Source organism: Gymnodraco acuticeps, unplaced genomic scaffold (assembly GCF_902827175.1).
Source record: "Gymnodraco acuticeps unplaced genomic scaffold, fGymAcu1.1, whole genome shotgun sequence".
Taxonomy (NCBI): Eukaryota; Metazoa; Chordata; class Actinopteri; order Perciformes; family Bathydraconidae; genus Gymnodraco; species Gymnodraco acuticeps.
The window spans coordinates 6047531-6073232 of NW_022990023.1; the positions used below are offsets into that span (position 1 = coordinate 6047531).

The following is a 25702-nucleotide window of genomic DNA, read 5'->3' on the forward strand; positions in this document are numbered from 1 at the left end:
GGAAAAAACATAAAGTCGAGTGCCACTGGGAGTGAGGATTGTCAGTCCAGTTGCTACAGCTTAAAAAAAAGTTACGTAATGAAATGAAGCTCAGAGAAAGGGAAGAGTTTGAAGAGAGGATTTGTAATAATCAACTTTTCAAAGGAAGAATAATTGACCTGAATAAAAGACGTCTGCAGCAGAGATGACGGCTTCAAACTGGCCAAAGGGTCAGCACACATCTAAATACTCAACAATAACTGAATATTACAAGCTTAAAAACTGTTTAGGTGCTCCCAATTTGTATTATATTTCTGTGGTCCTTTTAGCTTTTGCATCACTGCCTGCTCAGTGACTGCTGTAAAAAATTGATGAAGTGTTTTATTATCAAAAGAAGACAGCTGTCATCATCATACTAGTTACATTGTGTACGAGTCAGCATGTGGGCTCTGTCTGATAAATGTTTTGCCCGTTATCCAGGGATGAGAGCCTTTCAGGAAGTGACATCACGTCCAAGTTGGAGCCCGCCTTCCTCTCGGGGCTCCGCTGCACTCAGCCGCTGATCAGAGCCAAGTTCTTCGAGGTGTTCGACTCCTCCATGAAGCGGCGCGTCTACGAGCGTCTGCTCTACATCTGCTGCTCTCAGAACTGGGAGGCCATGGGCAGCCACTTCTGGATCAAACAGTGCATAGAGGTACACAAAGAGCTGCACAACGATGGACTAGTGCAATATTTCCTTAAAGGGAGCCCTGATATGCTTTTGGTGGTTTTCCCTTTCCTGTAGTTTGACATTAAAAAGGTATAACGTACATTAAACATTAAAACATGTCAACATGTCACAGTAGAGCCACAAAATACAACTATGAGCAACATATGGCCCCCTTTTTAAAGGCTATAAATATGTGAAAATATCATGCTATATTTTTATTTTGGTACTCCAGAGAAGTCCTGGCTACAAATCCGATCCTACAGACTTCATTAAAAGTCCTTGTTTGGTACAGATACTCATCTCTAATATGTGTTTTAAGGATAATGAGAATAGTGATGTAAAACGGATCAATCCCTTGAATGTTGTGAATCATATCGAAAGTAAAATAGTTATTACTAAGGACATAATTCTCCATCTTATGTTCCTTTTATCTGTGATGTTTTACCTTCACACAGTTACAGTTGGACAGTGTGTTCCTATGTACAATTATTTTTTGATATTGTAACTACTGTGTGTGTTCGTTCTTATCAGCTGCTGCTGGCGGTGTGTGAGCGAAACACCATCATCGGCACCAGCTGCCAGGGCTCCATGCTGCCGTCAATTACCAACGTCATCAACCTCGCTGACAGCCACGACCGCGCCGCCTTCGCCATGGCAACGCATGTCAAGCAGGAGCCACGTGAGAGAGAGAACAGTGAGACCAAGGAGGAGGTGAGACATACACACACACACACATACACACACACACACACACACACACACACACACACACACACACACACACACACACACATATAAATGACAATTTTAGCGCTTGGTGTGTTACCAAATGTTGACCTGAGAAAAAGTGGAAGTATTGCTTTGCTGCTGAAGTTTTCTGACAATACACACTTCCTTCTCTTCTCTTGTCTGGCAGGATGTGGAGATAGACATAGAGTTGGCACCAGGTGATCAAACAGCCATCCCAAAGAGTAAGGAGCAGGCGGAGAAAGACGCAGGAAACCAGCTTCACATGCTGACAAACCGCCATGACAAGTTCCTCGACTCACTACGGGAGGTCAAGGTACGTTTGTCTCTCTAAATCTGATCTGTTCTACAGTGAACTGAGGGGCTGATAAAACGGCAGGGATTGATTTATCTAACTGTTGTGGAGTTTCCAGAATGACCCTAATTACCCAGGGGCTACTATAAAAGATATTGAATCATATTCATAAAAAGTTTCAATGTATGCTGTGCCGAAGTTTTTCATGATCCAGAAACCTGCTGCTTTTATTCTTGCTATCAAATAAAACTCGATTTAACCTGGAAGTTTATTCTAATACAATTAACCACCCAGTACGAAAGTAAATCAGCAGACACGGATCCAGAGCCTTGCTGAGTCAGCAGCTGTCTCTGTTTCAACAGTACCATCACTACAGTCACATGCTTTTATCACATGGCAATACTTATGTTGATGTATAATGTTTTTATGCTATGACGTTTGTGTTTTGTCTTTGCTTTTGGACAGCCCTTTGAGGCATTTCTTGTGATTGTGGGCTATAATACATTTTGATTTGATGTATTTCTTTCAGACGGGGGCTCTGCTGAACGCTCTGGTGCAGCTCTGCCACATCTCCACCCCGCTGGCTGAGAAGACCTGGGTTCAGCTCTTCCCTCGCCTCTGGAAGATCCTCTCCGACAGGCAGCAGCACGTGAGTACAACTTACTGGTCTTTATCTAGCAACACCCAGAGTATACAAGCAAGTAGTGCTGGTGACTTCAGCTGGATACAAATCAAAGTGTATTTATATAGCCCAATATCACGAAACATGTTTGTCTCAGTGGGCTTTACAGATTAACAAACACGAATGAAAGTATTACAAGAGTATAATAAAAAGACAAGATAACACGAAGTTGGTTCGAAAGAAAGGGAGCTTGTTAGCAGAACGCTCTGACTCCTTATCTACTTTTAAGGACTCTCGGAACTACTAAAAGTATATCAAAAGTATATTAATATAATGTACCAATTAGTTTGAAGCTTCATCCATGACGTTGACATTGAAATGCCAAACCAACATTTGAATTTGAATATTTAAACCCTGTATTTCTGCTCAGTAGCAGATTTAGATTATTAGTATATTATTAGTATCATACTAGTATTAGTATCATACTATTAGGAGAATTAGATGGCAGTTTTGTAAAGACCAAAAGTCAACATTTTTAATGAAGTCATTTCCAAAATGCTTGAAAAACTCTTCCCTACCACTTTCTATCTACTATGTTTTCTGCCTTAATCCATGTTTTTGCGGGGTTTTGCCTTTTCAAATGTTCACTGCGTGTCGTAGTGACATATTATATTAAAGGGGACCTATCATGCAAAATGCACTTTTGTACGTCTTTTATACATGAAAAGTGTCAGGGAACTCACCAAGTGTCAGAAAACACAACCCTCTCTCTTTTCCTCATACCCAAATCTCTAAAAAAAAAGGGGGCTGCAACGGAGCTGATACAGATTTGAATTTTTCTGACGTCAGAAAAGGGGTGCGCCGCCTATATGGACAACTCTCCACCTATCAGGGGAATGGGGGGTTGGGCCACGGCCATTGCCGCTCGAAAGCGCTGGAGACGCTGTAGTACATATGCCAGGCCTGTAGGTGGCGCTATAGTCTGCCACAAAAGCAGCGAAGAAGACTTCTCACAGAATCAGCCATTGCAAAAACAGGGCTGGAAAAGAGCAAATGGAGCGAAATGAGGCATGGCTAAAATGCATGATCTGTTTGGTATTTTAAAAAAAAACTTCACAGACATGTTTTATATAGGTATGGCCCTACAATATATTATTCAAATATAGCATGATAGGTGCACTTTAAAGAAGAAAAAGACGTACTCCTTTAATCCGAAGAATCGCTCTGTTCAAATTGAGGATCTTGTTCTAGCATTAAAAAGATTAAGTCGTGAAAAAACTACGTACTTTGTAAAGCGCTTTGAGCATCTGGAAAAGCACTATAATAAATGTAAGTAATTATTATTATTACTTTCAAAACTTCATCATAAAAACCTCAATAGAAGCTTTTGATGTAAAAATGGACATCCTGAGCAACAGGAAACATTACTACAGCATTGTTCTGCTTTAAGGCCCGACACACCAAACTTTGACCTTGAACACACCGCAAAGACTTCAGCCGACGGCCAAGTAGCACGTAGGAACTGCGCATGCATGAGTGGCAATAACTCTCCTTACCAGCAGGCGGCGGTAGTGTGCATTCGTCATTCAAAAGAGGTAACCGGAAGACAGACTGCGTGATAACCGAGAGAAGAAGAACAGACTGCATGATATAAACAAACAACAAATAGCGAGTGCGTTCCATTTTCTTTCTACAGCGAGAAGCTCACTGGGCTTTCCCGAACCTGTGTCGAGAGCTGGAGTTAAATGAAATCTCAGATTTGCCTTCTTAATAGTTTGTTTGGGTCCCTCACTTCCGCTTCGCTTCTCATGCACTGATTCGCTAGCTGAAGGTGTCGGCACGGCCGAAAAGACACGACCAGGTGGGACACACCAATCTGAGTAGGGCGACAGGACGCTCATCGACGGCCAAAATCGGGTTGGTGTGTCCGGGCCTTTACGTGAATTCATTGATAACTCATGCACTTTACTACCGTCGCAAACTGTCGTTGTACTGTGGAATGAGTATTTGTATTTTGCACATTGCTTATTTTTTCTCATTGTGTATAAACTCATCAAGTCCCGATTTCCCTTTCAGCATCTTATCAGGCAGAAAGTAAATCTGACCTTGGCCATCCCATTCCTGTCTCAAAACATGCAATTCCACTTAATGAGAACAGATTAATTTATGCTAAATACGGCGATGAGAAAGCACAGAGAGGCAAGCTGTAATGAGTTTAATGAACCAGATGCGTATTGAGTATTTTTGAGACTCGTTGGAAGGCCATGATTTGAAGTGATTGAGCTCTTAAACATGCCGTCAATAGACAGACGTCTTCAAAAAGATGATATCTTCCTCCTGTGACAGGCATGGAGTCACAAATATGTCACATGTGTTTATCCTGATGCCTGCGTTTCATGCCACTAATACACTTTATGAATTAATGGTGAAAATAGCGTGATTACTGGTGCTCAGGTGCTATATCTCTGGGGGGGATTATGACATGGTGATGATAGAAAAGCATATTCTTCTCAGGAAGGAATTTGATGACTTATTGGCCTTCTCCACCACCAGGCTAATTAAAGTGACCATCAAGGCATTAATTACACTGAGCCGTGGATGGGCAGTGGAAATGATATTCATTACCAGTTCATCATTTATTTCTGAGTGTGTGTCAGTCATAATTATCAGAGCACCAACTCGGCGGCCATATTTTAAAAGTCTTTGTCCAAATGTGGCCGTCTGAGAGGCTCTGATTGCGTAGAGCAGGGGTCGGCAACCTTTTTGATATGAAGTGCCATAAAGGGGGATGGAGATCTCGGCGCTCGTGAACTGTCAACGGGAGGGCGGAGGGAGCCTCGCTGCGGGGAAGCAGTGTGCGGACCTCTTTCACCTGTCAGCGCAACTTACATGATGCGGTTTAAACCACTTTAAATAATTGGTTTAAACGGCATAATAATAATTAATGACGACCGTCGGTTCTGTGATTCTCCAGAACACACAGATGGCCAGTCCGCCCCTGTGTAGCATATTATTTAGATGAGAGATGAGCAGATCGCCACTAGGCTTTCAACTAAAGACACAGCCACGCAGAAACTGCGGCATTTGTACAGCTCCTTATGGGTACTGCAATTAGTGAAGTGCTTTCCTCCGTGGTGAAACGATCAGCACCACGGAGGAAAGCGGCAGAAAGTCGACTGGAGTTAAAGAGAGCGGGGCTGCGTTGCGTGCATGGCTTCCTTCTGCAGGTAACGGGGAGACACGCTCTGGCGGCGGTCTCGTTCAGGATCCGAAAATAAAAATTGTAATATTTTGCACTCTTCTTCCACTTATTCCTAGTGTGCCACTGGTTACGGTGCCGCGTGCCAGAGGTTGCCGACCCCTGGCGTAGAGGAACTAAATAATGCTTTATTTACTAAAACAAAACATACAGAAAACAAGACAAGATAGACACTGACAATAAAAAAAAAATAAAATGATACAAATTAAGTTAATAATATATAAGTGAAGAGGTAAGTAAATTAATAAATTAACAATAAAATACAAAAACAGTTCAGATAATTAATGAAAGAGGGAGAGAAGCAGGAGTAGTCACATTTAAAAAAAAAAAAAATAATACCAGTAACAGTTATATTTTTGGCACATTTCTGTATGTAGCATCATTTTGGAAGTGTTTATTGTTTGTCACTTCCCAGCCACGTACCTTTCCCCCCTCACCTCTCTTCTTCCAGTTTCTTACCATATCTCTGTTACTGGAAAAGGGCATCACATTGCATCCCATACATGCAACAAAATGCCTTTATCAATATGCCGTATCAGTGCAATGCCACTTAAGTGAAACTGTGTATTTGATGCTCTCTCTCCCCCCTCCAGGCTCTGTCTGGAGAGATGAGCCCCTTCCTGTGCAGCGGCAGCCACCAGGCGCAGAGGGACTGTCAGCCCAGCGCCCTCAACTGCTTCGTGGAGGCCATGTCTCAGTGCGTACCCCCCATCCCCATCCGCCCCTGTGTGCTGAAGTACCTGGGGAAGACTCACAACCTGTGGCTGCGCTCCACCCTGATGCTGGAGCAGCAGGCCTTCGAGAAGGGCCTCAGCCTGCACAGCAAACCCAAGCAGAGCACAGAGTTCTACGAGCAGGAGAGCATCACACCCCCGCAACAGGTAATGTGTTTGGATATTGAGTTATTTGGGCCGTCACCACTAATATTTATGAACTTGACAATGCTAAAACAATGTGAAGATGAGGAGGACGTTCAGCCACAGACTCGTCCCTCCTCGGCACAGCACCAAGCGCCTGGGACAGTCCTTTGTGCCTGTAGCCATCAGGCTGCACAATCAAGGGCTAAGAAAGTAACCAGGACTGTTCAAACATAACACCTGCACTGTTTTACAAGACTTTAACCTCAAAGTCAAAAGCTTTATTGTCAAGAATTCTACATGTTGTACATCCAGAAATATCGTTTCTCGAGGTCCTACAGTGTGACATATATACATCAAACAACGACAACAAAAAGGGCCTAGATAACCGGGGTATACAGTTTAAAATGTTAATAATATGTTAATGTTAAACCTGCACTCTCATCTGCACACAAATATATTTAGCATGTTCATACAAATGCACAACTTTTTACTGTGACATCTTGTTTCAATAGTTACTTTATTTTTGCTGTATTATTATTTTATTTTCTCTTTATTTTGACCCTGTGTGAATCCTGTTTTTCATGCTGACACTGTTGCTGCTATAAACGCCTGCATTTCCCCATGGGGATAAACAAAGTTCCATCTTAGTGGTTTTTTTAGAAAGCAAAGCCTCATTGCAAAGAATTGCTTATATTATATAAAGTTGTATTTTCTTGTCATGTTTAAAATGGACTCATTAACAAAAACTGACCCTGATTCAATCTACAGTTTCCTTAACCTTATGTTCTCCCTCTCTGCAGGAGATCCTGGACTCCTTGGCAGAGCTCTACTCTCTGCTCCAGGAGGAGGACATGTGGGCCGGTCTGTGGCAGAAGAGGTGCAAGTTCCCTGAGACCGCCACTGCCATCGCCTACGAGCAACACGGCTTCTTTGAACAGGTGAGAGAAAGCTCGAAAAAAAGCCACATTAAAATATACAGTATGTATGATTCTATTAAACACAGTTTCAAATGTATTGGGCTCACCAAACAATTCATATACAGTTTATTGAGTAAAATATATATAATTTTAATAAGGTGCTGCAGAGTTTGACCCACATATCGTATTATCTCAGCAGCCTTAGTCCCTGCAGATTAATCCCACCTCCATGAATGTGTTATTTAACTTTATGGGCTGTAATTTGCGTGGCAGTTAAATGATATTGCGTTTCACTAAAGTGTTTTTTTAATCTTTTATCGGGCCCATTTATATATAAAAATGTAGCCGATAGTTAAACCATGCAGGAATGTTCCACTGATCTTTTCACTAGCTTAAAAAAAGACATGCATTTAAATGTTACGCGTGTGTGTTCAGGCCCAGGAGAGCTACGAGAAGGCCATGGAGAAGGCGAGGAAAGATCACGAGAGGACCAACGTCTCCCCCGCCATCTTCCCCGAGTACCAGCTGTGGGAGGATCACTGGATACGGTGAGACTTCTGGAGCTTTGTGTCACACATCGTGTTTCTGCTTTAATACCCTCATATATATACCGCGCACCATTGATCGTTCAAACTAGATCAAATTGATTATATTTATTGCAGGAATTATACAGCAGGGAATACAGAAACCACCACATTAGAAGAATGTAATGACTTCCTTTATGATATGTACATTTTTACTTTTAGAATCTGTCCATGTCATCTTTTTCTTTGCTGGCTTAAATCAAATGTGTGGATGCTATTTCTGGGAAGATATGTTTCTGTCAGCAGGGAAACTTTCCATCGAACCCGTTTTTGATGCGTCTGAATTAAACAGTTTAGGGCAGCCTCCCTGCAGAACCAAATCACTCTCCCATATTTTTTCCCCTGCGATAAATATTGCGATATGAAAAAATACAGGAATTGAAGAAAATACCGTTTTTTTTGTCCGCAAACCATCCTTTCTTGAACTTTAATGATACAATTGGTATTTTTCTAACTATATTTAACCGGATGAATGATTTTAGTCACGGACGTCTGGATCTTAAGTTATCAGAGCAACAAGCTGAGCTAGCTCGGTTAGCAGCGCCGAACTGCCCTGGAGAAACACATGAAACTACTTCATTCAACGGTGTCCGTTTGTTTTGGAGATTTGATTGTGATTGGTGGTTTGCTGTGCATGCAGAGCCGGCATGTCACGCACTCAAGTACCCCTGACATGAGCCGCGAGAGTTTTACTTTTGTAGCAAACAGCAAAAATAATTGTAACATGACGTGTTTGAGTTAATTTGCCTACTTAATATCGCACGTCCTAAAAAAAAAAAAATCGTACGTTCTGCGATGTGAATATCGCGATTATCGTCACGACACGATATATCGTGCAGCCCTACTCCCAGCTGTATGCCTGCCTGTTAAAGACCATTATTGTCATTTGACTGTGTCCACTATTAAGTGTATTTTGCCTCGTTGGGGTATTTTACCATGCAAAACATTCGGAGGAAAAAAAGGTCAAAATGAAAAGCAGTGAACTTCTATCCGTGTACGCCTTGTCTATTGGGCTTATAAAAAGATAACATGTATTGTTTCAAGGATATTATCCTAATTTGTGACCCACTGCTTTAAAATCCATCTGTAACCCCTTAATATTAAGTTTGGTGGTCCCTCTTAAAGGGGCCTTTTAGGGTTCTCCCTTTCTTTAGTGAGTTATATGGGTTTTTGTAAATATGTAAATGGTCTGCAAAGGCTAAAATCCCTGTGCTCCCTCCAGATGGAGTTCCTCTCGTGTATCTCATAATGGTGGATCTGTAGCAGTCATTATGTTTTGTGTTAAGCTAACAATGGAAACCTAGGATCTCCTGTTTCTGACAGTGTATACAAGTTACAGCATTTGTGGCATATTTACGAGAAAGAGCTGTTTAAACTCGCCTTAACTTTTCATCTCCACAGCTGTTCTAAGGAGTTGAACCAGTGGGAACCTCTGACTGAATACGGCCAATCCAAAGGCCACTCAAACCCTTATCTCATGCTGGAGTGTGCCTGGAGGGTTTCCAACTGGGCCGCCATGAAGGAGGCTCTGGTGCAGGTGAGAAGTGCTCAGTCCCCATGTACAGCATATATTCATGTATGGATTCCTAGTCTCATAAAACACACGACAGAAGTGCTCTCACTCTCTCCCAGGAGTTGCAGACACCCTTTTTTCTGTCAACAGTTTGACCGAAAATAGAAAGTACAACCACAAGTTCCTCGCTAACACAATCACAGACACAGCGGAGCCTCTGGGGTTGAACTCAGTGAACCAGAGCCTCAGCTTTATTTCTGTTTTCCGGTACAGTGTTGTATATTAAGCGCAGACCTCGTGTCAGCAGATGGTAACTTGATATTCTCCTGCCCCTCAACTCCCACAGGGGGAAGAGTGGCCGTAAAGAAATGGAAATGCAGCTAGCTGTTAGCGCTGTTAATGTATTTGCCTAAAACAAATTGTAGATGGGTGGGCAGCGCGTGATAGTACCTGACATATAACAAATACTCCTGCTTTGCTCTTTCAAGCAGACTTGGAACCAATCCATTGAGCCGCTCTGTCCTAAGGTGACACTTAATTAAATTGTCTGGATGGCAGCAGCAACTCCGCTTTACCTCCATGTTTCATTCCTTCCTCCTTCTGTGTAGCCATTTCTTTCTTTTGTTCTTCCATCCCTCGCTCCGCAGTTCTGGTTTTAGCGGTTAATATTTATGACAACTGTGACTGAATAATTACCCGGGCTTCTGCTGCGGGGTGATTTGTTTTATGGAGAGGAGAGGAGCGAGGCTTTCAGTCGCCGCTCATGAGCTCTGAGAGAAAGTCCAAATGTCCCCCCTTTCAATTAAAGCTTCCTCTTGATAAGGGCAGCTCTGTCTCCAGGATATTCATCAAGTGTCACCTCCTGATAAGTGTGCTCTGACCTATAACTGTAAATCTCTCTGGCAATGGAAGAGCATACGCAAACACTCACATATTAGCCTGTTTGCCAGTCCTATTGAGAACCCTGAAATGTTGAGTACACCAAAGTTTACTGTTAGAAATGTATCGTACGGGTCCCCATCACATAGAAACTGCCAGATGCTAACTTGTATATGTTGGGCAATTTGCACAATTAGCATAATATTAGCATTAATTAGCATATGCAGACAATAGTTTAAAAATGGTTTGGCTGATTTGGACCCTTTTGGTGTGGTTTTTGATGTTATTCATGGTGTTGATTCAATTTCTGACATTTTCAAGATAAAAAATGGCAGCTTGAATCAGAAAGTGGCCATGTTTGTACTCCCAGTGGGCTGATTGTGATGCATTTTGGGTCTATTTTAAAGTTATAGGGGACTCTAAATGACATTATTGATCATATAAATGTCAGAAATTGATTCAACATCCTAAACATCCTGAAAAACCACCCCCAAATCGGCCAAGCCTTTTTTTTCCTCTATTGTCTGCATATGCTAATTAATGCAACACTGTTAATTGAGGCAGTTTCTATGTGCTGGAGACCCGTACTATACATTTCTGACATAACACTCTGGGGCATTTACAGGTTCACACTGCTGGCAAGTACGTTCTCATTTTCTTTCATTTCTACCCGTTTCCCTTTCTTACCCCTCTGTCTTTCTCTCCTTTAACCGATACTCACAAACTGCAGGGGACAAAGCAGCTCCCTCCAGGCTATTGTTTGTTTATTGTTAATGCACTCAGGGTTTTAATCAATAGCCGAGCCTTTTCCTCTCCTCCGCCTGCGTGTCAGACTCGTCAGGTTGATTTGTCATTAGCACAAAAGTCCTGCTGAAACCATTCAGAGAAGGAATTGCAAACAACAATATTGTGTGTTTGTGCTAAATTATGCAAGGGAAGTGTGATAGGCTCTTTCCCCTCGGATGTTTTCATTTAATTAAAACGACCACACTCCCAGCGCTGTGAAGAATGTGTCTGCTTGACATCATGCGGACAAACACGCACCGGAGAACAGAACAACAGCTGTGTATCAGTTTGAGTGTTTTAATCTTTTCTAGCTGCAACTAACATCTACTGTCCGCCAGTGATTAAGGTTTTTATTTAAATGGTAATGTACAGCTAATCCCCAACAACACAACGTAGATACAAAACTTTTGAACACAGCAAAAAAATGATTTGAAAAACCTGTATAATGACTTCATTATTATATATTAGAGTGTTTGTCCTGTCAATATTTGATCTCTATCCTGTGTGCTACCAGTATGGATTCTGCAGGAAAACTGATCGATTGCTTCGTATCCTAGAAAAGCAAGATTAAGCTGTTGTTTGCAAACACAATTACAACTAAATTGCATAAAGACTGCAGATGGGAGAATAGGTGAAAAGACTGATGAGAGAAACAAAGAAATTGGACTCTTGCGAAACTTTTAACTATCATTTTTCACGGTGCATACCAGACATGTTTACAAACCAAAAAGTATTGACAACCAACAGAAATAGTACGTGCTCACAACATACAGAAAGATAAATAACAAGACAACAAGTAGGAAAAGAGACAAGTGGGAAGAATAGTGTGCTATTTTATCACCTTGGGGACAAAGAGTCTGGCCAATCGGGTGTAAAAAGGAAAGTTTTCAATAAGTATATAAATGTCCAAAGAGGTTGTGTTCCACAGTCTGCCTGAATGTACTCATTGCGTAGGTGTGTAGTGTGATTCTGTGTAGTTTATTGATGGCATCCCGTTGGGTTTGACGTCATCTGAACAGGACATCGCACGCTCACTGCTTGATAGCGCGAAGGTCCATTTACGCCGGTTGTTAAACATCGTTATGGGGAAATGCAAGTCTGCGTCCAAATGGTTGGAAGACAAGGAGGAAGGACAATCAATACTGTATATAGTCAATGTGAGGTAAAGTGTGTCGCCAAGGTAACCGGTTAAAACTCCAAGTGGCGATGAGGTCTTAAAATGTGTGGAAAGGGTCTTAAAAAAGGTCTTAAAAGGTTTTACATTTGACTTCAGGATTCCTGCACATACCCTGTTTATGCTCCTCAGATAAATATACACTAGCAAAACTCCATTTAAATAATAAATATGGATAAACATTCCTGTTATCTTGCGATATACTGATTTATATAAATATCATCGCAATAAACTGTATTTAATTTAGTCTTAATTTACATTATTTAATTTCATATTCTGTTCTTGTACATATTCCATATTCTATTGACGTATATATATAGACTTTTTGCTCTATTTTTAATGTTTGTATTTTATTATATATGTTGCATTGTTGGAGGAGCGCAGGTCAGAAGAATGTCATTGCCATTTCTACACTGTATCTTTGTGGATATGACAATAACACCTTTGAATCTTTGAATTTCCGTCAGCAGCTGTATTCTTATGAATCATCTCACCGTAACCCTGGTATATTAACATTCTGGTTGTGTTTCAGGTGGAGCTGAGCTGTCCTAAGGAGATGGCGTGGAAGGTGAACATGCACCGCGGCTACCTGGCCATCTGCCACCCGGAGGAGCAGCAGCTGAACTTCATCGAGCGGCTGGTGGAGATGGCCTCCAGCCTGGCCATCCGAGAGTGGAGGCGGCTGCCGCACATCGTGTCCCACGTGCACACGCCGCTGCTGCAGGTCAGTACCCGCTCTGCAGTCTCTGTACAAGCTTTTAAAAAAACAACTGAAGACATATCTTTTTACATTGGCTTTCGTTTATACTTGAGATGTGTGTGATTTGTTCTGTTCTTATGTTTGGTCCTTTCGGGACTCTGCGTGGACTGTGTTTAGTTTTTATGTTGACTTAACCCTCTGGTATCATTCAAAATATTATTGGTTGTATTATATATTTATTCCTTTGCTTCTAGGATCAAATATACCTGTTTTTAGTCCAGAAAACAGATATAAGTGTTCATTTTGTATTTTATAGTACATGCATATATTCAGGGGGTGTTTCTCAATGTCGAGTAAAGCTGCTCCAGAGCCACTATTTCAAGCATACTACGTCATCGAGAGCCGCCGAAGGACTGTTCCAATGTCCGGCATGTACCGAGCCCGGCGTGCTTCATAGCGAGAAATTTCGAGGCTGCACATGTGTGGACTCCGCAGTCTTAAAATCCCCACAATGCTTTGCACACGGACCAATTTCCCCAAATCTGTGGCGGAAAATGTAAGGCGGGGCCTCTCATATGACGCACACTTGCTCGCCTGTTCCACTGTTCGTTTTCCGAATGCCAGGAAGGATTCTTGCCTCGCTTCTGAAGCAAGTGACTCAGAAGGCTTGTGCTACCAAGCAAGCGTCCTCGACATTGAGAAACACCGAGCAGTTTAGGAACATCAGATTAACAAAAAGGGGTTTCACAAAAAACGAAATGCAACTTTAATTTTTTTGTATTATTATTTTTTTGTATTATTTATAATTGTTTTTACTATTATTATTATTATATATTTTTCTCGAATTATTTTCTTAATGTTTATTATTCTTATTATTTTCGGCAGAAATATGCTAATACCAAACTATGATTACGAAAAGTGATGACCGTTCCTGTGAAGTGAGCGAAGTCCTGAAGTGTCCCAAAGCTTAGAACTGTTTTTACAACCTGCGCCTCAAAGAAGGAGCTTCAGTCAGCTGTAAATATGTGACTACAGATGGTGTGAGTGTGTAGGGGTCAGTGTGAAGAGTTGCATGTCAAAGGTCATCAGTAGCCCGGAGAAGCCTCCCTCTCGCACTTCATTTTGTAAAAATTGTAGATGGATGATTAAAAAAAAAAAAATCCAAAACCCTTTAAGCCTCTTTGAGTCCCCCCGGAGAGATTACAATAGACAGGGGCAAAGATGAAAAAGGCGAAGGAGAACATTGAAAAAGGTAGAGTGAACAGAAGAGAGAGACGACGAAGAGGAGGAGGAGGAGGAGGAGGGAAGAAAGAGTTAGTTTAGAATAGCTGTAATTACTTCCCTGCCATCAGATACCATTTGATTAAATACCTGCAGCAGAATTACATTCACATGATGAATGGGACGCTGTGAATAAGGGTTAGAAACGGGCCATCAGCTGATATGAACAGATAATTGTGAAAAATATTGTATTGCCTAATTAATTTTGTTTTGGGAGATTTGACTCTGGAGCAAGGGGGGGGGGGTTGTTAAGTCTTCAGCACCGCTCCGATTCACTACATTTATCTTTTCAAAATGGGTATTTGAATTGGGGCGACTCCTTTCTCTTCTTAGTGTGTGCGTATGCAGTCCACTTATTTACCCCCGCAGAAGGAAAACAAGCTATTTATTCCTCCACCCAGCCGAGCGGCCGGTTGTAAATCTCCATCCCCAAACTCTCTACATCTCACATTCACGACTTCACGAGCCTCGGAGAACGAGAAGCCCGGACTCTGCAAATACGGGAGGGTTCAGAAAGCATTTGGATCAAGTTATCGTCAAATCCCAGCTCTTAGCGGTGACTGGCGATCAACGGATTATCAGCCGCACGGTCGATGGCGAGGCTCGGCATTAATATTGATTGATGAGCAGTTATAATGGAATGATTGATTATATGTTCACAAAGCGGCTTTGGGCCAATCTATGAGGCTTTTTTTTTCATGGGATGAGATAGAAGCCCTCGCTTATCATTTCCCCATATTATATGGATTTATAGATATTGAATTAACGTAGAAAGATTTTCCACTCCAAATTATTTGTGGCATAAAATCATATATCGACTGTTTTTACAATGATAAAATGTTGTGTGTTTGGGTTTCTTTTAACACACATTCAATCAAATTGTCCTAAAAATTAGTCCAAAAAAGCGTCCAAAGTTAAGAATAATGGTAAATATGTTTCGTTAGAAGGGGCTATGAAGGCATTGCGGTTTCTCCGGGTAATGTTAGAGAGGTTTCCGGAGAGGTACATTTGTTTTGGTTGCTTTGATCCATCTCGTTTTTGGAGGCTTTCAGCAGCAGGATTGTTGAGTCTGAAGCCGAGCATCATCTTTAGTCTTCATTTCTGTCATTACCCCGACAGTAACAGTCCTCTTTTTCTCACCCATTTCTTTTACTTTTGTTTTGTATTCCTGATGCTTTTACGTCATTTGATCCATTACAGTCACACTCTGTCTTCCTTGCCATTACCTTTCTTCTTCTTCCTTCTATATACCTCCTAATCTTTGTTCTTCACTTCCCTTACACCCATCTGTGCTCCTCCATCCCTTAACTATAGCCACACCCCAAACACGTTAAGTTAAGATAGACCTTTGTTGATCCCCGTAGGAAAATGCAGGTGTTTTTACAGAATAGGAGAGGGATCTATTCACACAAGGATAATAATTATAATAGAATACAATAAATGGAATGTAAAAGAAAAACTACAAGTCCAAGTTCTTCAGAGTTTTTATTGTGATCATCCATCTTTTGTATTATTAAATCAAATGAAATACTTACTTTGCTCTAAAAAAACATAGTATTAACATCGGTATCAGCAACACACCATGAGATATCTAAGTGACCAGTCTCTGTCTGACAGCAGATGGACGTCATGTGTGTTCTGCGGTAATCATGTTGGCTTGCAGCGTACATTTCTGTGTTGACAAAACATTACCAAGATTAAGTGCAGATGGCACACAGTCTGGACCAGATCTTTGTCTTGGAACACCAAATGTTAACTGTAAATAAAAAAGCTAGCCTTTGCAAGCATACGAAGCATTCGGCTGTAATTCAGCCACCTTGCATGGATCATAAACGTTTGGAGTCAAGTGAGTGTGGTCAAGTCACCCAGACACTATATTAAGACTATAAAAAGGTCAAGAACTGATTTTTTTTGTACTTTATTTTCCCCTTCAGGCGGCGCAGCAGATCATCGAGCTGCAGGAAGCGGCTCAGATTAATTCGGGGCTGCAGCCGGCGAACCTGGGCCGAAACACCAGCCTCCACGACATGAAGACGGTGGTGAAGACCTGGAGGAACCGCCTGCCCATCGTGTCCGACGACCTGTCCCACTGGAGCAGCATCTTCATGTGGCGCCAGCACCACTACCAAGGTATGTGGTGAAACTTACTGAGACAAAGCAGTAAATAATATACAATGGTGAGGAAACCTTTCCGTTATACTGAAATTAAGACAGTCTTTTAGGGAGTTTATTCTTGCAAGAAGGTAAATCTTTAGAGTGTCAAGCAGTCTGCAGCTACAAAAGTCAGAAGGTCTGCAGAGGGTCTTATATCCACATTTTCACACCAAGAATAAAAGAGGAGGGGCTATGACAAACAGAAAAGATAAACATAGGATTCTTTCAAACACATCTTCGAGCAAATGGAGAAACATGTCTACACTCCACAAAAGGACAAGACCATTAACCTTACAACACTAAATATCCCTAACCCTATTTACGACTCATTTAGGACATTTGCTGCTACCTGTTGAGAGAAATAGCTTGTTAAAGAAGAACAGATGTTGAACTTTAAATGCTCCCTTAGTATGATACCATTTTCCATACAAGGTACCACACACTCACACACACACATATATGACTTTTTACTCATTGTACGTTAATGACAACTTCATGCAGACACTTCCTCAGAATGCTGCTTCCACCAGTTCCAGGAAGAAGTCTTCTTTAAAAGGCCACGAGTTGCAGAACCCCCTCAGGGTCTCTCTGCATTTCCAAAATGTCAGCTCGCTAAGCACTCCCTCTTTGCTGCAGGACATAACACACACAACACACACCCAACACACACACACATACACACACACACACACACACACACACACACACACACACACACACACACACACACACACTCTCATATTTACCTTGCTCAGTGCTCTCTCCCGCAGTGACTTTGAAACCATTCGCAGACGCAGCCACTGCAAAATGTGATGTCTCAAGCAACACCGAAGCAGCACCAATAAAAAATCACTTCATTTCTATGTGACAGCCTTCAAGCTTATGTTGAAGTGAAATGGAGTTTTCTTGATGAAATTCACCACCATGGCCCATTTATTGTTCAATACGTTCAGACCGATGCCCTCCTCTGCGTTACGACAGCTTTCAGAGAACTAGAAAATCCCCAGTTTTGTACATGCTTAACTTCGATTTGCTAACTTTTTCAATTCTGACATCTCGATCATTTAACCATTGTTTGTGTTTGTCTAATAGCCATAGTGACGGCGTATGAGACCAACACACAGCACGATCCAAACAACAACAACGCCATGCTGGGAGTTCACGCCTCGGCCTCTGCTATCATTCAGTACGGAAAGATCGGACGCAAACAGGTACTGGTTTTTGCTGTTCAGAAAACTTCAGAGTAAATGTGAATCCTAACCTTCAAACTGTATCGTTCTTAGATCCTGTTATAATCGTGTTTTTGATCCCCCCCAGGGTCTGGTGAATGTGGCGCTGGATATTCTGAGTCGTATCCACACGATTCCCACCGTGCCCATCGTGGACTGCTTCCAGAAGATCAGACAGCAGGTCAAATGTTACCTGCAGCTGGCGGGCGTCATGGGCAAGAACGAGTGCATGCAGGTAAAGTGGGAACTCTCTACTCGACTATAATATATACTTTCAATTAGAGAATCACATTTATTTGCTTACTTACTTACTTGCTAACTTGCTTGTTTATTTGTTTATTTATGTGTTTGACCATTGCAGTGAATATACATGCATTTACAGGCATTAAAAGTAGGGCTACACAATTTAGAAAAACTAAATGATTGCAAATATAAATTGACTGATACAGCAATGCCGATTTGCGACATCGGGGGAAATTAAATATTTGTATTACTATGATTATTTATTTTTTTAAAGATTGGTGTCATTCAAAAATGTTGTTAACCCCGCCGTTTATAGCCATCTCCACAATACCTCATTGAAAACGTATATTGCTCCTACTGCAATTTGGGTACAGCGCTAGTCCATATTACAATTTGTATTAATTCTGCCGTCCTAATTAAAACCCTATATATGATGCTTTGCTAATGAAAACATGTTTATTCAGAATACTTTCCATAATAACAGCAATAGTTATAGCCTCAATACATGTAAGCCCCAGGGTTGTTTAGTGGAACTCTTAATTAATAACACTTTACAAATGCCAGTGTGTTAACGAGTGTGTTTGTCATGTTTAAAATCACTCTTGGTTTTATAAGCTTGTAAGTAACTCATTAAATATTTTATTAGCAAAATCACTCTCCACAGAGTTTGTACCAATCTAATTACGGCTGTTCCAAACATGATAAATATATCGTGCCCATGCAACACCTTCACCATAATGCAGTGCAGCTGCTTGGACCCTGATTCAATTTGAAATATCTACTGAAGAAAAACAACACATTTTATGAATTTAGTGTGATTTAAGGACTTGTGTTGATTCTGCTGCAGGCGTAGTTAGCGGTACTCGGAGTGGGTGAGGTAGTAGGGAGTGTTTGGGGGAGGCTCTAGGTGACAACTTATAGCAGGGAGACTTATAAGAGAGTAACTCAGGAGCTTGCTCTTAAGCCCATGGAGTACTCTGATTAATAGAAGCAGTTCAGCACACCACAAGTCATTAAAAGTGCCAGTAGACACTCTTCTCTCTCTCCCTTTCTCTTTTCTATCTCATCTCCTCTGCTCCTCTCTCGCCGGCTACACATCGTTTGTCACGGCAGCACATAGGGGACACCTAATCAGAGGCTCACCTTAATGGAAGTTTAGTTCCCTTAACACCTCTTTTCTTACTTCTTAATGAACACCGAGCAGACTGTTTGTTTTTCACCTGTGATTATGGCCCTGTCCAAATCAGAAGGCATCTTTTTTTGCACGATTCTCCTCTCCCCTGCGACGACAACAGTTTATTTGCTGGAGTTCGGTGTGAAGTTAAACTTCTGTTTGTTTGTATTTTAAGGGTTTGGAGGTGATCGAGTCGACCAACCTGAAGTACTTCACCAAGGAGATGACTGCTGAGTTCTACGCTCTCAAGGGCATGTTCCTGGCACAAATCAACAAGTACGTCCATCTGTGCTCCAGCACTGTCTTCTTCTTGACTATCATCTCTAAGCGGTTGACCAATCACAACAGAGCAGGCCAGCTAACCAATCAGAGCGGACTGGGACTCTGGTTTCAGACAGAGGGTGAAAAGAGGTGCTGCAGCACAGGCAGTATGAGGAAAATAAAGAGCTTTTTGAACATTAAACATGGAGACATGTCCCAGTAGAGACACTACATACTGATATGAACCTGAAAGGAGCATAACATGTCTTTTTTTAAATAATTTTCATCGAGTTTGAACTTATCAATGGACATCGTGACATTTGAGTCTACCTTTTTAGTTGTTTTGTACCTATCTTCCTGTCCTACTTTTTCTTCAACCTCAAACTGTGTCAGTGGTCCCTTAACACTGTGTGGGTGTTTTATATTTTTATATTTAATCACCACTTTGCCTCAAGCCAACTCACCTCTGAGAATGCATCGCTAGGTAACCCCTGTGACGTTGTTTAGATGTGTTTTCTGCTGCAGGGATAGCCTTTGCATCAAACTACTGCTCTCTCTAAGGCCATGCACACCCACAACACCCTTTTCCCCTTCAGCGCCCCCTTTACACCAGCCAACTTTTGACGTGACATGTCGTCCTGAGGGGTGAAAGTCAAATTAAGGAAGGCTTATTAAATGTATATGCGGCTCAATAATTAGCTCGAGGCAATTTGCAGGAATCTCCGCGATCAGCAGAACTTGCCTCCACCTCAGCAGGGTTTATTGCAATCATTAAGTTTCCCCTACACCGGGGGAGAATTAACAGCAGAGTGGGGGTGAGGGCTTGGGAGAGGCTGTGTGCGTGTGCAACCACATGTGCAAAGGATTTTGGGATCATTCAATTAAACGGGTGTCAGAGATTTGACAGTCTACTGGGTGCCGGTGCTCCTGTTGAGCCGGGTAGTAGAAACTGTTAATGTTCTTCAACAGTGACGGAGGAAACCCCATTAAGTATTACCGCGGGGTCTCGGCTCTCACTCCCATAGCAATCAAACTCACATTTCTTAATCATATGCCAAAATGCCTTTTATAATAACACTTTTTAATTGATTGGCTGGGGAGAGATGTCGCCGTAAACTAATCCAGAGAGGAGTTTTGGAATCTCCATTTCCCAACTGTTGCTCATCGACATCTCCTGTTCACGACTGCAGGGTGCATCTTATTTATTAATCAAAGGCTGAAAGGTGTACTACAATTATTCAGATTGCGTGCCAAAGTGAGGTTAGGAGCTGTGGTGAAAACCGCTGATGATCCGGAATGTACTTCACTGTCAGCATAAACGAACAGTCAAACCCCCGGGTCTCCCGTCACATTTCCTGTGTCTATTTCTCGCCTGCTATTTTCTGAATCCAATATTCAAAGTGCAAAAATTCTTACGTTTATTAGCTGGTACATTTACAGTGTTACACAGCAGGTAAAAAAGGCAAGCAGTTATATTTAATAAGCTAACTTATTAAATATAGAGAAGAAATAGAATAAGAAGTACACATCCATGGCTTAAACATTTGTAGCAGCAATGTAAAGAAAATGATATAAGTAAGGTGTTGAGGTATTATAAACATTTATGTTTTTGAAGATTGTAGTTCTTGAAGCGATTTATACCAATAGAGATGTGCGATTTCTTTTCACCTTGCTGCCGCTGTCATTCCTGATAACATAGGAACACGTTAAGCTCCTATAATGTCGCCCAGCATTACATGGATTGATCTGCACAGTATGATGGCGTTGGGTTCAACTCCAACACAGGAAGACGCCTCGGTGACATTAATTCATGCCGGGTTAAACGCTCACTACCGGGGAAGGGAGGGAGGCCTTGAAGTTTACAGCAAATGAAATGTGGTGCTTATTGATGTGTAGTACATAATTCAGAATGTGATCATCATAATCTGTTTCTCGCACACTCCATCTGTCTCCTTTTCTTTTCGCTCCTTCCTCCCCTCTCTGCAAGTTATGCATCCATCTCCTCCGACCCTCTCGTCCTACTTTGTATCTCTTTTTTTTCTGATTTCACTTCCACCCAATCCTACCTTGTCTCCTTCCTCCCTTTGGCCTTCACTTGTCTGTCTGTCCCTCCCTCTCTAACGCTTCTCTCCGTCCCCCTCCTTCAGGTCAGAGGAAGCCAATAAAGCCTTTTCGGCGGCGGTTCAGATGCACGACGTCCTGGTGAAGGCCTGGGCCATGTGGGGGGATTACCTGGAGAACATCTTCGTCAAAGACCGGCAGCTCCACCTCGGGGTCTCCGCCATCACCTGCTACCTGCACGCCTGCCGCCACCAGAACGAGAGCAAGTCCCGCAAATACCTGGCAAAGGTGAGGAGGGACCTGGGAAAGAGGGTGTCAGGGATCCATTACACTTAGTACAAACAGAAAGGACAGCATAAGAGACGTTTGTCAAGTCATCCAAGAGTATAGAAGTAGTTAAGTAGAAAGTAGTAATTATATTGTCAGCCAAACTGCATATTTAGACCCCATTTACACGGGAACGCAAACGAAATGCAAACGAACCGAATTCGATATCAAAAAAGTCTCCCGTTCACACGGATATGGCTCAATACACGTGTCCTTTCACACGAGACCACTCGACCCGCTGGAGACGCTGTAGTACATATGCCCGGCCTGTAAGTGGCGCTGTACTTCCGCCACAAAATACACCAAAAGCAGCGAAGAAGACCCCCGAGCATGGTTGCCTGGTTGTCCTACTGTTTATTCTCCGCGGTGGATTTAGCAACATGTAGTTCATGTAGTTCTCCATGTCCACTTGTTGCTGATGGTTGTGGTAGAGGAGCTGTAGATGTTGCACTAACATCTGTAGCATGGTCGGTAGCAGTAGAAAAGTAGCGGATACAACCCGTTTCGTTCTCGTGTACACAGCGCCTTACATGTCGAAGTGGCACTGTAGCATCAATGCTTTTATGTCAACTGTTTGCATACTTCAGCAGGAAACACACAAGTATAAAACTAGACAGTCATGATACTAATCTAATCTTTTATGAACTGATGATTCAAATAGCATTATAGGTAACATCTACAAGGATGAGGTAGGCAGAATGTGAAGACTTATGGTAAAAGATAATGCTCAGAGCATAATCACCGGTGTTTATGTATATGTTGTCCTCAGATGTTGGGGATTCATGAATGGGATCAGTGTTTTTGGTGGCGTTTACTTCTAAAACTAGCATGCCAACAAACACTCCTGCAACTAATAGCCTCAATCAAGGCGAGGCAAGATTATTTCTACAGCATATTTCAACAGTTAGGCAGTTCAAAGTGCTTTAAGACAAAAGGAAGACATTATAAAATGACTTTTAAATGAATTTAAAACAGAGAATACACATTAGAACAAGTTCAAATCAAATAAGACGGGTATGAAAAACAAGAATACAATTTACAGTGCAGTGTAAGATATACATAATTGTTTGCTTTAAAAAAACGCAGCAGCAAACAGAAAATTCTTGATTTAAAAGAAGTGACAATTTCAGCATTTTCCGGGAGTTTGTTTGAAATATATGGAGCATAAAAACTAAACGATGCTTTTCCATGGTAAGTCTTCACAGTATTTTGGCCCTTAACTATTCAGTGCTCTAAAAACCCACCGTAGTATTTTAAAGTCATTTTTTGACGGACAGAAAGACAGTTTAATGGCCTCAAAACCAAAGTGATGTGATCCACATTTTTCAGGTATAGTCACTTTAAATTCCCTACTTCCCAAACCCCCTCCAGTCTGCACATTATTATTTCTGATGAGGGGACAGAAATGATGTTTCCCCCTCCTCAGACTGGGCCACAGGTACAGGAAGAGAGCAGTGATTCATTACAGGTGCAGGTGGACAGTGTGATGTGTTCCCACAGCAGATCAATAGAGGAGTGAAGGCCGTCCTCATGCAGTGGGAGGGGGGGGGGTTGTTAACAGACTAATGGCCTCCCCTGATACTTCAATCTGTCGACCCTCTACAAGGACTGACCTTTCTCTAGCAGTCAGACCCGTGCTGCCATACTTACCAGTTGATGAAGCCCTGTGTGGGAGCTAAAGAGGGGGATCCTTGCTAACAAGCAGCCCACCTTCTCTCACACACACACATACATACACACACACACACACACACACACACACACACACACACACACACACACACACACACACACACACACACACACACACACACACACACACACATACACACACACACACACACACACACACACACACACACATAAACCCTCCAGTTTTTACAGAGGTTAACAGAAAGACCTTTAGTTGCTCTTATAGTACGATACGATAATACTTTAATGGTCAGATCAAGTCTGAAATGCTCCTTGCATCACAGCAGCTCCATGTGTAACATCAACAGAGACAAATATCAAGACACAATACATGAAAAACAAACATAACAGTACAATCACTGAGTGAGTTGGTAAAGACCTGCTGTAGGATAGGTTATCCTTGATATCCGATGATCAGAGCACAACATTTAAGAAATTACAGCGGTGGAAGAAGTGACAAGATATTTAAAAGAAAAACAGTGGTGGAAAGCGACATTACTAATGTACTATTTTGACATAATTGTACCACATTTTCATTTTATACTACTTTATACGTCTGCTCTACTGCATTTCAGAGGCACACGTAGTTATACTTATCCCTCCACTACATTTATTAAACCCTCATAGTTACTTTTAATATATAAAAACATGTGTGAAAGGATGGAGTACTGTCGATATGATTATATATTGGTTTATTCTTAATTTAAATTAGCTAATCATCTGATTCTATAAAGTAACTAAAGTTTCAGATAAATGTAGTGCAGTAAAAAGTACAATATTGCCTTCCTAAATGTAATGAAATACATATATATATATTAACATAAAATGGTTTTACTCAAGTACCCAAAAAGTGTACTTAAAGGTAGGGGAGGTAAGAATGGAGAAACCAGCTCGAGTGCTAGAATTTGAAAATACACAACCGAAAGAAATCTGCCCCTTCCTTCAGACTTCCTCACAGAGCCCCTCCTCCAACACACGAACGCGCACATGACCAATGAGGGCATGAGATGAGTTTGAGCACAGATGGAAGGCTGACAGGCAGGTAGGCCATCCAGTTACTTTAGCCGGGCCGGCTCAGATGATTGGTCGTGCTTTTTACAGCGCCACGGCTTCCACAGATCAATTTTTTTTAATGTATTTATTGTCAAAGCATTTCATGTATTCATGGAATATAACAAAAAGTGTTGCTGAAGTGAATTACGTACCCTACCTTTAAAGATCAGAACTTGAGTCAAAGTGCTTTATTACAATCCACCAGTGGAAAATTATCGCAAATTAGTTTTTGCTTCATTGCAACATTTTAGCAAACTGGATATTTTCTTACATTATTTATGAATGAGCTGGAAGAATCTAAGACTCCACTTTCTGCTGGGACTCAGATTTCTAAGAGTCATAGTGGAGTCAGATTAGAGAGACTCGTCCACAGAGCAGCTTCCTCTAAGACTCAGGCTTGGTTCATAATAAATGTGAACGCATCATTACCATTATCTGCTTCACATCCCAGTTACATGTTTATTTTGGAGCCCCTCCCCCACACCCGGTTGGCAGTGCTAACTCCTGGGCGGTGAAGTGAGATGCCCGGTCATTATCAGTAATTATACACAGTCTGTGTAGAGAGCCTGGGGGGTTTGAGTGGGGTTAATGTATTCATCATAATGTAGAGGCACACCTCCACATTGGCTCTGCTTTGATCAGAGAGATGATGCCAGGATGTTTCTGCTCTCCTGCTGTGACAGAACCAGAGGGGGGGGGCAGTGAGGGTCTGATGGATGATAGAGACCTTACCTCTTTATACATGGTGTCTAAAAGTATTTACTCAGTTGAGACATTTTTAGAAAATGTTAATGATACTTCCTTGAGAGCTGCGTTTGTTTATTCCTTTCTTCTTTGTCAGTACGGGACTCCACATGTGCATTTACCAAACAACAATCCATGTTTCCTTGTTTGCTAAGAGTTCAAGACCTTTTGGCTATTGTTTTATTCCTTAAAGACTAAATCATGTTGGTAACTGGCATGACTGTGAACCTCCTCACACAGCCTCTCTTTAAACAAACGTTTTTGGTCGTCTTCGGCAAACAAACCAAAGTTGCATACCCCGATAACTGGACTGTGGAATAGGGCTGCACAATTTATCCAGATGTTATCAAATTCATTATTTAGACTAATGCAATGCCCAAATTGCGGTAATCACGATAATAGGTAAAGGTGAAATATGTGAAGAGACCTACAAACGTTTTTCTACAGACTTTAATCAAA

At 41.7% G+C, this 25702-nt stretch overlaps 1 protein-coding gene across 4 annotated transcripts in view; it reads left to right on the forward strand.

Moving 5' to 3' along the window:
• Window positions 1-25702, forward strand: part of trrap (transformation/transcription domain-associated protein) — a 119026-nt gene that overhangs the window by 64926 nt on the left and 28398 nt on the right. For all 4 annotated transcript variants that reach the window (XM_034214292.1, XM_034214293.1, XM_034214295.1 and 1 more), the window contains 14 exons: window positions 460-673; window positions 1220-1399; window positions 1605-1751; window positions 2260-2379; window positions 6205-6492; window positions 7272-7409; window positions 7824-7936; window positions 9374-9509; window positions 12857-13048; window positions 16240-16435; window positions 17552-17670; window positions 17777-17923; window positions 19281-19381; window positions 21514-21715. In XM_034214292.1, coding sequence (XP_034070183.1) covers window positions 460-673; window positions 1220-1399; window positions 1605-1751; window positions 2260-2379; window positions 6205-6492; window positions 7272-7409; window positions 7824-7936; window positions 9374-9509; window positions 12857-13048; window positions 16240-16435; window positions 17552-17670; window positions 17777-17923; window positions 19281-19381; window positions 21514-21715 — 2293 coding nt within the window. The remainder of the gene's footprint in view (window positions 1-459; window positions 674-1219; window positions 1400-1604; window positions 1752-2259; window positions 2380-6204; window positions 6493-7271; window positions 7410-7823; window positions 7937-9373; window positions 9510-12856; window positions 13049-16239; window positions 16436-17551; window positions 17671-17776; window positions 17924-19280; window positions 19382-21513; window positions 21716-25702) is intronic.